This window comes from Coturnix japonica, chromosome 2 (genome assembly GCF_001577835.2).
Source record: "Coturnix japonica isolate 7356 chromosome 2, Coturnix japonica 2.1, whole genome shotgun sequence".
Lineage (NCBI taxonomy): Eukaryota > Metazoa > Chordata > Aves > Galliformes > Phasianidae > Coturnix > Coturnix japonica.
Genome location: NC_029517.1, coordinates 109091204 through 109106300, shown reverse-complemented (window position 1 = coordinate 109106300; position 15097 = coordinate 109091204). Strand labels below are relative to the sequence as shown.

Here is a 15097-nt window from a genome sequence, read left to right as displayed (position 1 = left end):
GAAATAAGGAAAAAAAAAAAACAACAAACCAAAAGAAAGACTGAAAGAAGAATAAGTTTGTTTTAATCATTACAACACCCACTCACAGCAGATAGCACTATGTACAGATGGTATTTTTGTAATATTTTTTCCCCAAGTACTAGGGATAACAATTCTGAACCAAAAAGACTATTAAAAAAAAGGAAACATAACAAAATAACCTACCTCTTCCCTTCAACATCATCAAAAGGAACACTATTTTTTGAGAAACCATAACTTGTATCAGAAAAATTAGGCCTTCCCATAAAGTTCTGCTTTTTTATCATCTTAAAACAGTAAAACTTGCAAAATTCAATTATATCTCCATTCCCATGTCAGTAATGTAACAAAACATTTCTTCTAATTGCCAACAAAAATAATAGCTATAACTGAAAAACTATGACAATCTCAGAGTATTTTTATTGATCCTTATGAAATTGAAGAGCTATAAACGAACAAGCCAACCAAAATTGATTAAAACATCTAGGCTGCTGAAGCTAAGCTCTTCTGAAGCTCCCTACCCTCCTGGGAAGTCATAAGGAAAACAAAAGAACCTAAGTAATAATGAAAAATAAACACTCTCAAACTGAGAGAAATAACGCATTACAATTAAGATGGAATTTTCTAACTCACAGAATCACAGAATGGCCCGGGTTGGAAGGGACCTCAAGGACTGTGAATTTCCATCCCCCTGGCCACAGGCAGGGTCACCAACCTCCACATTTAATTCTAGACCAGTCTGCCCAGGGCTCCATCCAACCTGGCCTTGAACACCACCTGGGACGGGGCATCCACAGCCTCTCTGTGCAGCCTGCTCTAGCATCTCACCTCTCTCTTGGTAAAGAACATCCAACCTAAATCTTCCCTTCCTCAACTTAAAACCATTTCCCCTCATCCTGATGTTATCTACCTTTTCAAAGAGTTGACTCCCCTCTCCTGTTCATAGGCTCCCTTTAGGTACCAAAATGCTGCAATTAGGTCACCCCACAGCCTTCTTTTCTCCAGGCTGAACAAGCCCAGCTCCCTCAGCGTGAGGAGGAGGTGCTCCAGCCTCCAATCATCTTTATGGCGCTAACTCTTGTCATCTAACCTCAGTGAACTGCAATACTAGAAAAATTACTGAACAGCTGTCAAGGAAGCTCACTATTTTCATGTGGCTTTTAATATCTCAACGAAAACAAAAACAAAAAAACCCACAACAGTAGAAAAAGAGCTTGTGAACTTCCAACGTTTGTATCAAACAACTTCTCATGCTTCCTCTGTATTAGCACATTAGAAAGTACAGGACCTATACATTTTGCAAGACAATTTAGGTTTTGAGTCTTTAACTGGGAACCTTTCAATTCACATCTGTAAAGCATCAAAGGAAGTGTCCTCATAAGGAGCAAAAATTGAACAATGTTAAGTGATAGTCATTCGTTATTAAATCAGAAGGGAACATTGAGATATTAGTCTGACAATTTAGCTCCCAAATAATGCAGGCTATCAGATAAGTTCCCTCTGAGTTCTTCTCACTCCTCCTCCCAGACAGATGTTCTAGCTCAAGCTAATTAACTCAGGAAACATTCAATGAATTCCTGCTTGACCAAAGCCATATTTCCCAAAAATGAAAAGCAAAGACTAAGGTTTTTGGCACTGCATGACACATACTTCAACCTGTTATGATTTTCTGAGCTCTCTTTTGAACATTCAGTAACACATTAATATGACTGCTGAACTCAGCACCTGCAGTATAGAATACTGTGGAGTATCCTAGCAGCAGTCATGACTGCCAAAATGAAGAACTGCAATATACTTCCACACTTCAACAGACAAAAAAAACCCAAACAAACCTAAAAAAACAACAACCCACAAATGCTGAGCTCTTTCAGGTACTTTGGAATAGAAGTGCCATGAAAAGAAACTCTGACCACCAAGATTACTTTTTAGCCTTGATTTCACTGAACTATTATGTGTTAGAGTCTTATTTAAAGGGATTTATAAGGATTGTTTTTAAAGGTTACAGGTACTGTATGGCAAACACCTAAGTGAAATTTACAATATACTGAAGTTAGTTTGATGAGCCTTTCATGTGGCACTTCATTTGTAAGACAGCACAACACGTATAACTGACAGATGTGACTCCCAGTCATGGTATCCAGCTTATTAAATAGCAATGTTAACCTCACAAATAAAATAAAATGAGAGAAATTTCTAAGGGCACATTCGCATTACTGAAAAAGTTTTCCAAGCCACACTGAAAAAAATATTAACATTCATACATGAAATATGCAGAGATGAGAAATTAACCCGTACATGCAAAAGACCTCTGACTGGCCACAAGTTAAGTTCTGCTATGCAAAACATAGTTTGTGTGGGTGGAATTTGGCTGCTTGCTTAGTAGCGGAATAGGAAGGACCTACCCAGTTTTCCCTCCTGGAGTTACTATTTCTGGCAGCTTATGAGATCTGCCCTGCTCCTCAAGAAATGCAAGGCAAGTGTCAAGCTTTGCATTCTTAAAGAATACTTATCAAACTTTGGGTTTTAACATCGTGTATCAAAATGTAAGCCCAGCTACAAATTTATGTAGAATTAACTTTTCAAGTGCACTCTCACTTAATTCTCCAGGACTCAAAAGCCACACTTCCATTCTTATTTACACATGGCTGTGCTTTTATTGTGTTAAAGAAGAAAAAGAAAACTCTCACAGTTGGCACACCCAGTCCCACATTCACAAAATCATTCTGACTAAAGCTAAATCTAGCTTATTTTGATGATGCTTTAACTGTGGTCCTCTGCATGGGGTGTAAAAGAATAGAAATATTATACCAAAAATGTTAAAATAGCAGAACTCATATAGCTTGGTTACATCTCTGTTCCGATAAAATAAAATCATATACTACAATACTGGAGTTGAACATCATATGAAATGAAGTTACATGATTTTTCTTGTATATAACAAAACACCTGAGACCCAGTTCTAGCCTTTATCTATAACAGAAGTGCGCCAACAGCTTCATACACCCTTCACAATGGCTTCTGACAGCAGTTCAAGCGTGCCACCTAGAGAGCAACAGGGAAACTGCATTCCCGTGTATTNTCTGGTTGTTTCACTAGCCAAAGATTCCAGTTTCTTGCCCCTTCCCACAACCATCACAATGAACAGGTACCTGGAAGAGGAGGAGTCAGCGTTGGATTAAACTGCCCCATCTCTAATATCCGTCTAACTAATTCCTGACATGACACATTATAATGATAATTCTATCTAGTCTTCAAAACTCTGTGAAATCTAGAATTAAAACAATCTAAGCAAAAATGAAAGACGCCACTTCATGAATACACAAAAACATTCAAAATGACCGTCTGCCCTAAAGGAGTGAGTAACTTGTCAGGAGGCCTTTTCTTACAGCAAGATTGGAATTAAGCCAAATAAGAAAATATCTCAGCTCCTGAACACTGATAAAAAACCAAAAAACCAACTAGACTTTAACATTCTTAACATTTGAATGACTGCACTTAAAAAAAATGAATGTGCACACTGTGCTCAATAAATCAGTTCAATAACAACTCAGAAGAAAGAGAAGCTTTTTTATGAAATATTTTGTATTTCAAGCTGCAATTAGCTAAAGCTTGAATTATCTGACACGTTAATGCCTAAAATCTGTTTCAGTACCACATTATTTTTACTCTCTGACTTCACTGTGTTGACTGTTAATGCCTTGTTCCCTACTCCAATAGAATTCTGGAGGTATTTCAATAGAACCCTACACATTTCCAATCATCCCTTCCCCCCAGATACTATGGCTGTGTAAATTAACATTTTCCACTAGTGATCAAAGTGAGACACCTGATTTTTCCATGCTGCAACTACTCCTGTGTCTCTTTGCTTCAGCATATCTCCTGACAAACTTGTTCTCAGAAGTACAACACACACAATAGAAAAGTTCTCAATTAGAATGCTTAGAAAAGATACACATTAAGTTGACTTCTTAAGAAGACTGGTTAGTATGACCAGCAATAAAACACAAGGACTGCCTGACAGAGACAAGAGTGGAATAGAGGTTATTATTATTATTCTTACAACATGGAAGTAAAAAGGACTGCAGGCAGAAACACTCACCACATTCATACTCCTTGTTAAAAAAGGTACAAATGTGCAGGCAACTAAGTGCCATTATGAGCCAAGCAAACATTCACTGTATTACTGTAGAGAACATTATCTGAGAGTTATGCCAAAAAGAAGTCATCTATTTGCAGGCAACAGCATGCAAAAACAGAGAACATGTGCTAACACCACTCCATACATTACTGTTTGACCTGGTTACATCACAATTCTTCCTCCAAACTTGACAAAAATAAGTAATAAGTTCAGAAAGCAGCTGACTGGTAAAATTCAACAAAACCGCTTTGTTAAGAAGGGAAGATCAAAACCTGGGTCTCCTCACAAATAACAGACAGCAATTGGAAACTGTCAGTAGGAAAGCACCTTTCCCAAACAGCTGGGACTGACCTCTGGAGTCAGAAACATGCCTTCAACTTATCTCAGCTGTCTCATTTCGCAGGGCTTCAAAGACCTACTTTGGATGTTAATTCAACTTCTGCAGTTCAGTCACCTAATTCTCCCTGCACATTGTTTTGAATTCCATTATTTCCTTTCTGCAGTTTAGCTACTCTTGATAGCCTTCTACAACCAGTATTTCCACCTATTCTTTCTTCCATATATCACCATTCCCTGCCATACACACACTTATCATGACTTAACATACTTACCCACCTGTCTGCCTGCAGAAACATTCACTTCTAATTATGCCCAACCCTATTCCCCCTTTCTTCCAATAAAAATAATTTCCTTCTGCTCACATTCAACTTATTTCATTTGCCTGAAATGCACAAGACCAGCTTTTTCTTTACTCTTATGCTCCACTCCTTTGTTGTCTCTGAAGTATTAACAACGTCTGACCAAATCATAATTATCTGCAATATCCATAGACTGATGATTCTCTGTAGGCACTTGTCTCTCACTATGACTTGAATCACTTTTACCAAATTTTGCAGTTCTGAAGGAAAGACACAGGAAAAGAGAGCAGCAGGAACAGCAAAGCAGAAGTCTCATGCAAGGCAAAGAAAGAAATGCTAAGGTCTTCACAATGCATGGCAATGTAACAATCCTTTTCCTTTCTCATTTCCAGTTGTGATGTATTTCTTCATCTAACACTGAAATTCCTTTCTAACTTCAAAGGCTTTCATCCCAACCTCTCTATTTCTCCTCCTTGGAGATCTTCAAAAACCACCTGGACAGCCTGCTCAGTCCCTGCACGAGCAGGGGTTGGACTAGACAGCTCCAGAGGTTCCAGCCAACCTCAACCATTCTGTGATGCTGTTCTAGCACTTTTCTTCAGTTTCTTCCATACATTTCTTCTATTGTACAGCTTGCACTAAATATCCCCCTACCAAACACTAGTAACAGACTTAAGCAAAACAGACACTTTGAGGAAACTCTAATAACCTACAACTACCATTTCTTATTACTGTTGTAGAACACAGGATTCCACTGCCTTGATGTGCTATCTCACCTATTTTACAAGGAATAGAGGAGGACAGGCACCCATTCTTTTGTGCTAAGAGGAAAGATTTTGTCACAATTGGCCTTAGAAGTGTCTTTATTTTATTTTCACAAAACTCTAAAGTTATGCTTGATATTCTCTCTTTTTAAACCTTTTCACTTCTACAAAGAAAAACAGTATAGTTCCAACTGCTTCTGCTGTACCTATGAAATCTTTATGCAGTTTTATCACTTCACATCCTTTGCTTTTATTTTAACATTAGAAAATGCATCTTCACCTCCTTCAATGTCCCTTAAACATTAATTACATATATAAATAAATTATGAATTCCAAGTATTACACTTATGAAGCTTGCAGAAAAAAAGGAAACAATAAGAACAACAAACAGCCCAAAGCCTCTTCTAGAACTACTACAAATAAATATGAAATGATCCATTAATGACAACACTAAATGGGAACTTACCCTGCTTGTGGGTTCACCATTCCCAATGAGTTTTTATGAGATGGTGATAATGACTGAATTTTGCTGCCACTGGATCCAGATGAAGACAGTGCTTTACTTGAAGAGGAACCTTACAGTTGAAAGCAAGCAGGGAAATATAAGAAAGCATAAGATTGTGTTATTTGATAGACGTCCTTCAATATATATTTATTATAAAATTTAAAACAATAGCTTTAGAAGTAAAAAGGTATTAACAAATATCAAGACACTAGGGAAAAAAACCCACAAAACTCAAGTGAGCTTCCAAAAGTTTACAGTATATAACCAACTGAGAAATTTTTTTACTCTGATAAAAAACTGGATCTCAATTTCTTCAGAAATGAAGTATAGAATATCAAAGATGTACAAACAGAACCCTATCAGTAACTGAAATCATAGTAAAAGCAGTATGCATACTTATAACATACACGGTTTGACTGCGTATCTTCCCCAATTCATTATCATATTCAGCACATAAGTTAGTTACAGAATTAAGCAAAAGAAACAGCTGATGTGAAAGATCAGAATTAGACATAATTATGCATTATTTCACGAAATGCTTTTGCAAATTTAATTTTCAGAAAATCTCCAATTTGACCTGAAATACAAAACACAAGAGTCCTACATGCTCTAAAGTCTTCCTGAAGGAGAGAACGACCTGTGTCACTTCCACCCAATGCTTTCCCCAGCTCCCCAGCATCTCCAAAGAATGGCATAAACTTGAACAATGAAGTACAAAGCTGTCATTTATGTACTTCAAAAAAAAAAAAATAATAATAATAATAATTATTGTATTATTATTATTGTATTGTATTGTAATATTGTAGTATATTAAGAATTTTTAACATGAAAGACAGAAACCATCTTTTATCCACTCTTGTAACACTGAACTCCACCTACGAAGTTTTTATTCCTTCAGTTTAAATCACTTGGCAATGTTTTAGAAATCCTTCCAGCTATTTTACTACTTTTACTCCATAGCCTGAAAAATAGTATTCAGAAAAGAAATGCAAAATTGCTAACATTCATTTCATACCTACAACTGCTTTGCTAACGCCACTTGGCTGCGGTAGACGTGATGATGAGGATGGTGGTGCTGACACTGCAGAAGGCATCTTCTTAACTGCAGCAGGCTTGTACTGTAACAAAATACAGCCTAGAAATTTAAGCAATTAAGTCTAACTATCTATGCAGTATGACAGCTAGTTATTTGAGGTACTATGGGAAAACAAACTATTATTATTAGTAGACAGCTTGTTGGTACCCAGGTTAGACAAAGAGTTCTTACTAGCCTGTTGCCTTGTACATATTATGATGGTACTAGTAGGAAGCATTGTCCAACCAAGAGACTTTGCTTGCTTGTTTGTTTTTCATTTAACCACATGGTATGTTCTTTCCAGCTTTCTACTGCTTTTCTCATATATTCTTTTCTTGTAGATGTCTCAAGAGCTTAGCATTACCACTTCTTTACCTGGTAATTTTAAGAAGAATATTCCAGGGCAAAATGTTAAAGTAGGGTTTGAGAGGGAAAAAAATGACACGTTTTCTCATTCAGCCCAATACTGATTTAGAATATAGTACAACAATCAGTAGACTAACTGTGCCTGTTTACTCTTCACAGCCTCCTAAAAGACAAATTTCATTTAATTTACCACCAAATGAAGAAGCACGTAAATCCTTCACTTGTTAATCTGTAAATTATCAACTGCAGTCTATGGACAGATTTTCCATGAATTTTCTAAGCCTCTATTTAGCCAAATGTAACAACGCTGTATCTTTATTTGCCTTCTTAAGAAACAGTCTTGAATTGGATTCAGAAGACACAAAAGAAACTTTGTTTGCAAACATTTAATTTATACTTTCTGCTGCTACCTTTATTGGTAATTCTCACAAGTCTTAATAATATTTGATAGTTTTCAAGTTTCGCAGCTGCTACCATCTGATTTACCAACCTCTGACTGCAACTTTCATAAACAAAAACATCTTCCATGCTTAGTGTCCAATTTAATAATATTATGGCATATAAAATAATAAAATCACAGAAGAAAACAGTTAATTCAATTTACGGGCAACAGAAAATATTTAACAAGCTTAATTTGGTACCCAGAGCAAATTACAATTTAAGAAAAAATACTGTAGTTCACCTGTGTTCGAGTAGGAACCTTCCCTTTGGTATCAGCTGCCAGTTTCCCCTTATTGGTAATACGCGCTGCTTGTTCCTTACAGAAATTGATGTGTCTATCAGCTGCATTTTCATTAAATCTCCTCTGACAATATGGACATTGAATGTAATCTTAAAAACACAAAAGCATAACATTAATAATGTATTTAAAGCAAGTGTTATAAGAAGTGTTTTGAAGTCTTTTAAAGACCAGCTCAGATCCCAGAGAGAATTAAGGTCTTTAGGTTTTGAAAATGAAATACATATTACTTGGGAAAAGATAAATGTTGCAATGATGCTTCTTGCTTGATGATAACAATGAGAAAAGCAGCTGAAGATCAGAGATAACTCCTGTGAATACAGAAATAATTTGAGAGATGCTATTCAGCAGAGAAGGTAGCCAAACAGGTAGATGGATACAGTTTGGAATTCAGTTGGCAGAAAGTACAGGAGAGGCTAAACAAAGAATGACAAATACAGTTCTGTTTGTTCAAGATATGAAAGAACGTCAATGACTTTCTCATACAAATAGCTAAAGACAACAAATTCTCTTTCCTCTTGTCATTTTGAAAGAACTGAGACATACCAACTGCAATTCTTTAAAAGGATCATTTAAAATAAATAATGTGTGTTTAAAGTAGTACAAAATCCTTCATCTGAGTGTTATTAACATTGCCCTTAAAATATACTGCCCATGGACAGTGAAGCATTATAGATCATTTTCCAGTAGATATTTTAGCATCTAGAGATACGGATATTTAATTCTTCACAGTCTATTATTCAAAGCCACGTAAATATCAGCTTCAGAAGATGTGGGCACCATCATAACAGCTTAAATTAGTACGTTCCCATGTGTTTTTAGAAGTGCGTTAATAAAAACAAAGAAGTTCAACAGTCACTGCCCTCCAAGATTACAGAGATAATATACAATCCAAAGTAAGACTGAGATTACATGTTACCCCTCCAAACACTGTAGATAGAAAGTTATCTCTTTCTATCCCTTAAAAAGAAGAAAATTCCAAGTAGTTCAAATGTCTAATGGCTTGAAAACTATGAAAACAGAACTGAAAAAGAGAGAGCAAAGACTACAAGAAAAGCATAGAAATCCTTCATAGACGTGATGGCATGGGAATCTCATGTGGTAACACTGATTATTTATTTTTATATAAACCCCTCTACTGACAAAATACTCAAACATAAACTACACCTTAAGAGATGGAAACTCAGAAATTTTAAAAAATAAATAATAAAAAAAAACAACACAAACATCTCTGGTCCAAACAGAAAGTATAAAACTAAAACTAAAAAAAAAAAAATCCATTAATGAAGCAATCATGGAAGCCCTGATAGCCCAGAGAAGACTTTCAAAGCTAACTAAAGTAAGTGGACCAGACAACAGAGGATTAGCAAGTATTTTCTTAATTATAAGGGATTGTATCTTTATCCTTTCATAAAATGCTTAGCACCAGGCAGCCACCTAGCTACCACAGAGCAGTACAGTTGAGGTTAGAAAGGATCTGTGGAGGCCATCTGGTCCAATTCCCTACTCACGCAGGGACACCTGGAGCAGGTCCCCCAGGACCAGACAGCACCATCCACAACAACTGTTAAGATTCAACGTAAACTTCATACAATACAAACTAATCAAAATAAATAGGCAATAAACATAGGTAGCCAAGTTCAATGTAAATAGGAATGACTTAAAATCCTTTTCAACACCATCAGGCTGTTCTGCACTTTTTCTGAAGAAACAGTGGAACAGGCAATCAAAGAAGGAACAATACTGCCTTTTTTTCCTCCAAACTCAAAGCAAGAGTTAAAAGAACAATATTCTGTATTGATATTTCCTACTTAAAGGAAAAACTGTCTAACAGCTACCTAGAAATAGGTACCAAACACAGAGATGAGTAGGACGGTATGGATGTGTTCCATGATATACTGTATAATTCCTCTTTTTTTCCTACATATAAAGTGAAATATGAACAACTGTAGCTACCTTTGCTCTGTCTTGATGTTCGTAGGAGATTTTATTTTTTTGTTTGTTTGGTTGGTTTTTTTTTGTTTGTTTGGGGTTTTTGTTTTGGTGTTTGGTGGGAAGAGTCTGTAATTAACTAACACATCTTCTCTTTGTTCCTGGTTAACTCCTTACCCCCTGCAACAGGATGAAGCAAGGAGAATATAGACAATAAAGCACAGCTTGGGAAAATAAAAAGGAAGGAAGAGAAACAAAGGTGTAATAGTGTTCTCTTCCCTGTACCTCTTCACATTCTCAAGCAAAGTGAAGTGAGCTACTTTCTTCACTTTTACTTGCATTCTCTTGCTGACTAGTGCCAAGGGAATCCTGTTTCAGTACCTTCTGCATGGCAAATTTTGTTCTGGTCTTCTCTTCTTGTAATTCAGAACCTACACAACTAGTTTGTTAACGTAATCTTTTCCATGATTAGACCTGATGTTTCTTAGCGTCCTGAATAATATGACTCTTCATTTCTTAGTATGAACGCACAGTTCAGTCCTTATACTGGGACTAATGTATTTCCTCAGGAGAAACAAGGTGTGGAATACTGACGTTCTCACAATATTACGAGCAGCCAGAAGCAAAAAGATGATTTTTAAAAATGTTTTTTTTCCCTACCTTTCTGAAAACGACCAAGCTAATCAAATGGTTTACCTCTTAAGACCAGAACAAAGATATTCTCCAACATACAATCAAATTTTGGAAGTTCAATTAAATGTGTTTTTCCTTCATCATCCCAGACTTCTCCCATGTTTTCCCTAACTTACAGTCTGAGGGCACTCAAGAAATGTCACTGACTTATTAATACAAGTTACACAGATCTCACATACTCTAAAACATAAGTCTTCCCCAACACATGAGGAAGGATCACAAACATGCCTAGAGCAGTTAAAGAGTTATAGCGCAACTGTGCAACTACATCTGAATTCAGAAAGAAATGGAAGACTACCGTTGACTAACAGATTCCTACAATATATAAAGGTTGTAGGTGTCCAGAATGGGCAGCCAATTAAAATGTCACTCTGCTTTGAGTTGTTCACTGCAGGAAGTAGAAATAAGGTGCTGAAACAATTTGTACAACCTACAGTATGTAACATACTAGCAAGTTGCAAGTTGGCTATAACTACCTCTTGGCACATTAAAAACAAAGTCATGGGCATGGAAAACTACTCAAGATGCTAGCCAGTCAGATCCACAGTCATGAAAGAACATCTGTATAGTGATAACCAGACAGGAATCCTCAAGAACTCATAAATATTGTATTAAAACAAACAAACAAAAAACTTCTTTGTATTTTATATAATTTTGTATGTTGTTTAAGTTACAAAAAAAGTATTTAAGGAACTGAACAATTTTACATACCAGGGTCATATGATGGTGGAGGCGGTGGAGGGAGTTTTCCACCATCTTTAAGATTAAGTCCTTTGGCTGCTCGTATAGTTGCTATGAATTCCTCATGCTTTCGTCTCCAATTAGATGGCTTTTTGGGGGGTTCTGGCTAAAAAGTGAAAAAAACAAAGAAACCCAACAACTTTTTCTGTTTGAAACTTGTACTTCATGTTAAATACATTTATTATAAATTTCTTCCAGATCCAGTTGATCTAATTATCACAAATTGCAGAAACAAACCTTATTACAATGTATACATATTTTACCTAAAATGTTCATACATGGAGTAAATTATAACATACCCGTGGCTTAAGAGGTTTTACTGTGGGAATGTCAGTTCCTTCTGCTCTCTGTCGGCTGGAATCAAAAGTCTTCCTTTTCTTGGCAGAAGTTTTTTGGCAAATGGGTCCATGCTTCTTCTACAAGTAAACGAAAAAATAAAAGAGAATGCAGAACTTATTTTTGGAAATATGTCATTAACATGTTATTTTCTTCTTTCTAGATGTGCCAATAAGCAAATGAGGCCCAGGTCCCGATTAGTAAAATCAGACTGCTTTCACTCAAATTCTTATACCAACTTTTTTTTTTTTTTTAATCAGACAGACTGGAACTTGTAAATGTAAATACATGATCAAAAAAACTTGGGATCTGAGCAAGGAAAAGAAAGGGAGGCATCTGTATTTGCTCCTTACAAATAAAAAACTGATAGGTAGGCAGGCAGTATTCGTATTGAGAGGAAAGATGGATCAGAACCTGTCTGAAATTCATATGCACATTTAAGGACAATTCATCTTATATTAAGACTGGAGAGGAGGGAATTTTGAAAACTGCTAACAGAACACTTTATTTGCTAGATAGGATGGCACAGTGTTCTGTAGTCCCAGAGAAAGTGTCTTTAGAAGCATCTGAATGTGACAGGATGCCAAAATACAATTAATCTGTAAGGAGCTTCAAAACTGAGACAACGGGAATTGTTCACTTGAAGAAAATAAAAATAGAAAAAAAAAACCACAATAATCTAGATCTTCTTTATTTAAATAAACAGATCATTGCTTAACTTTCCTATCGACTTACCAGTTGTAAAAGTCAACAGTTCTCATAGCACTTACCAGTGCTGCTGGAAAGAAAGTCCTTCCACAAATCCTACATGGCAACAGATCTCCAGTTTGCACTGCAACCTCAGCTTAAAAAAAAACACAAACATAATTTTGTAAGAAAATTTTTTAGATTAGTACTAAGAATTCTTTCTAGCTTGCTAACTTCATATACATTGCAATGACAACAGCCATCACTGTTAAAGTATGTGTTCTTTGAACTGTGCAAAGACTGAACAGAAAGGAAAGGGTGATAAACAACTCCTCACATACTTTTCAAAGCAGCCAGGCCCAGTAAAAAGTCAGCTGAGTTCTAATGATCTAGAACATGGGCTTTGTACCTTTAAAGGAACCTGCACAACAGCACGCAAAGGACTCATTCACTACAAGTCTCCCTGACAGCCAAGACATGCACAGATATGGAGAACAGCAATACTTCGTGAGGATGATGTCTTTGAAAGCGAACCACCTGTCAGAACACCACTTGGAAGTTACATCCCATCACTTATTTCTCTCTATTAAGTTAAACAATTCCATTTTCTCTTAGAAAAAAATCTTGAATGCTATTTTTATGGGAGATTTTACATAGGTTATAAACTGACAGTTTACACAAATATTTCAGAACTTTCTATTCAAGCACTGACTGATTCATAGAACCAGATTTAAAAGAAATCTAACAAGTCACAGTATCCAAGTTTATTCAAGCCAGTGTATTCATGTAGTATGTATTATGTGACGAAGTTATGGCAAAGATAAAAAGCTATGTAAGGTTTATGAATGGCAGGTACCTATTATATTAAGCACTGTAACACTATGATTAGGAATATACTCATATATATATATCAATAAAGAAGGAGTAAATTTGGATCAAGCTTAAGACATACTAGTTTCTTCCTCTGTACTCAAGCTGCCAGTACAGCTCCTTCTGTTTATTCAGTTAAAATAGAAGTCCAATTGACTTGCTCTTTAGGCTAATTAGTGGCTGAAACTATAAAATTTATAAACAGAAGAAAGTTCAAAGTCTCAATTAGTTTTTGTTTCCACCTGTTCCTCAGTAGTGAAAAATTTTCTAACTAAACATACATACCCATCAATTACCAGTCCTATAGAAAACGGAAAGCTGAACAAAATGTTCCAAGGCAACTAAATGTAGATTCAAGTGGCCACAGTTCCCAATAAATGCATTTTTCAAGTTTAAAGGCTGAAATTAAATGAGACTTCTAGTAGCAGCACATAGCCATTCAATCCATTTCTGCCATTTTTACTAACTTGAATACATTAATAGTATGTAAATATGTATAATGAATTAATATATGACAACACAGTTTTTAAGATTTAAAAAACACATACAAAGTGTTCTTCAGTTGAACACACTTCTGTATATACCATGTTATCATTAATTTACACACCTTTTCCATGTAGACAGGAACAGGCCCTTATCACAGCATTGTGGGACTGCACAGACAGTAACTGAGTTGTACAGCTTAAGTAATAATCAAGTTTCCACCATGTCATCTAAATGCACGTGTATTTGTATTTCCACATGTAGGGGGAAGGCAGAAAAGAAAGCACTCCAGGTAAACCTTGCTTTTCTTCTGTTCTTGCATCTGAATTACATTTGCATGCTAACAATACCTAACAGGAAGGGTTTTTTGTTTTTGTTTTTAATTATTGTTGATGGTATCTTTCCAACCCCTACGTTAAATAATCATACCTGAAATTTTTACCACAGCTCTGTTTCTTTAAACATTAATCACAAGCAACAAGATGCAAAGTAATAACAACAATAAAAATCCTTCCTCTCACAGAGAACAAGCGAGCACGAGAGGGACGGATCAGCACTCCTCCAGCAGGTCCAGGAACTTTAAGCCATCACACATAACTCTTGTGGCTAGAACCTGCCCTCATTGCTTTTCCCAAGGGTAAGCAAAGAGGCAGTTCTCCCAAACAAAAATACCAGATATGCACAGACTTTCTTGTTTCATTACTTCATTCTTCCAGACTCTTGGCACTCTCAATAATGCTGACAGATATCAGTGCAAAGCCACTTCTGTTTAAAAAAACAAACAAACTACTTTATTTTATGACATTATTCTAATACCGTTCTCATTCCTGCACTCAGGAATTTATGTTTATATTTGAATTCACCGTGAAAAAAAGCAGACTTGATAGATGTTCAGCTAATCCAGCAGTATTTACATGCAGCATTTCAACACATAACAAATGCTAATTTGCACTCAACAGCTACATTTACTGAGGTCTATTTCCTTACAGCATTCCTAACTCTCCTTTGCTGCTGGCAGGTACTCAGTCACACCAAGAGCCATTGCTACTGCCAACCCCCACCCTGTAACACAAATCACTGACCCCAAACCCACTGTGGTAATAGGTAATAGT

At 36.1% G+C, this 15097-nt stretch overlaps 1 protein-coding gene across 4 annotated transcripts in view; it reads right to left on the bottom strand.

Moving 5' to 3' along the window:
- Nucleotides 1-15097, bottom strand: part of ZC2HC1A (zinc finger C2HC-type containing 1A) — a 33571-nt gene that overhangs the window by 9804 nt on the left and 8670 nt on the right. For all 4 annotated transcript variants that reach the window (XM_015855868.2, XM_015855869.2, XM_015855870.2 and 1 more), the window contains exons 2-7: nt 12716-12789; nt 11909-12025; nt 11580-11715; nt 8187-8335; nt 7079-7181; nt 6025-6133 (exon numbers count right to left, since the gene is read on the bottom strand). In XM_015855868.2, the coding sequence (XP_015711354.2) occupies nt 6025-6133; nt 7079-7181; nt 8187-8335; nt 11580-11715; nt 11909-12025; nt 12716-12789 (688 nt within the window). The remainder of the gene's footprint in view (nt 1-6024; nt 6134-7078; nt 7182-8186; nt 8336-11579; nt 11716-11908; nt 12026-12715; nt 12790-15097) is intronic.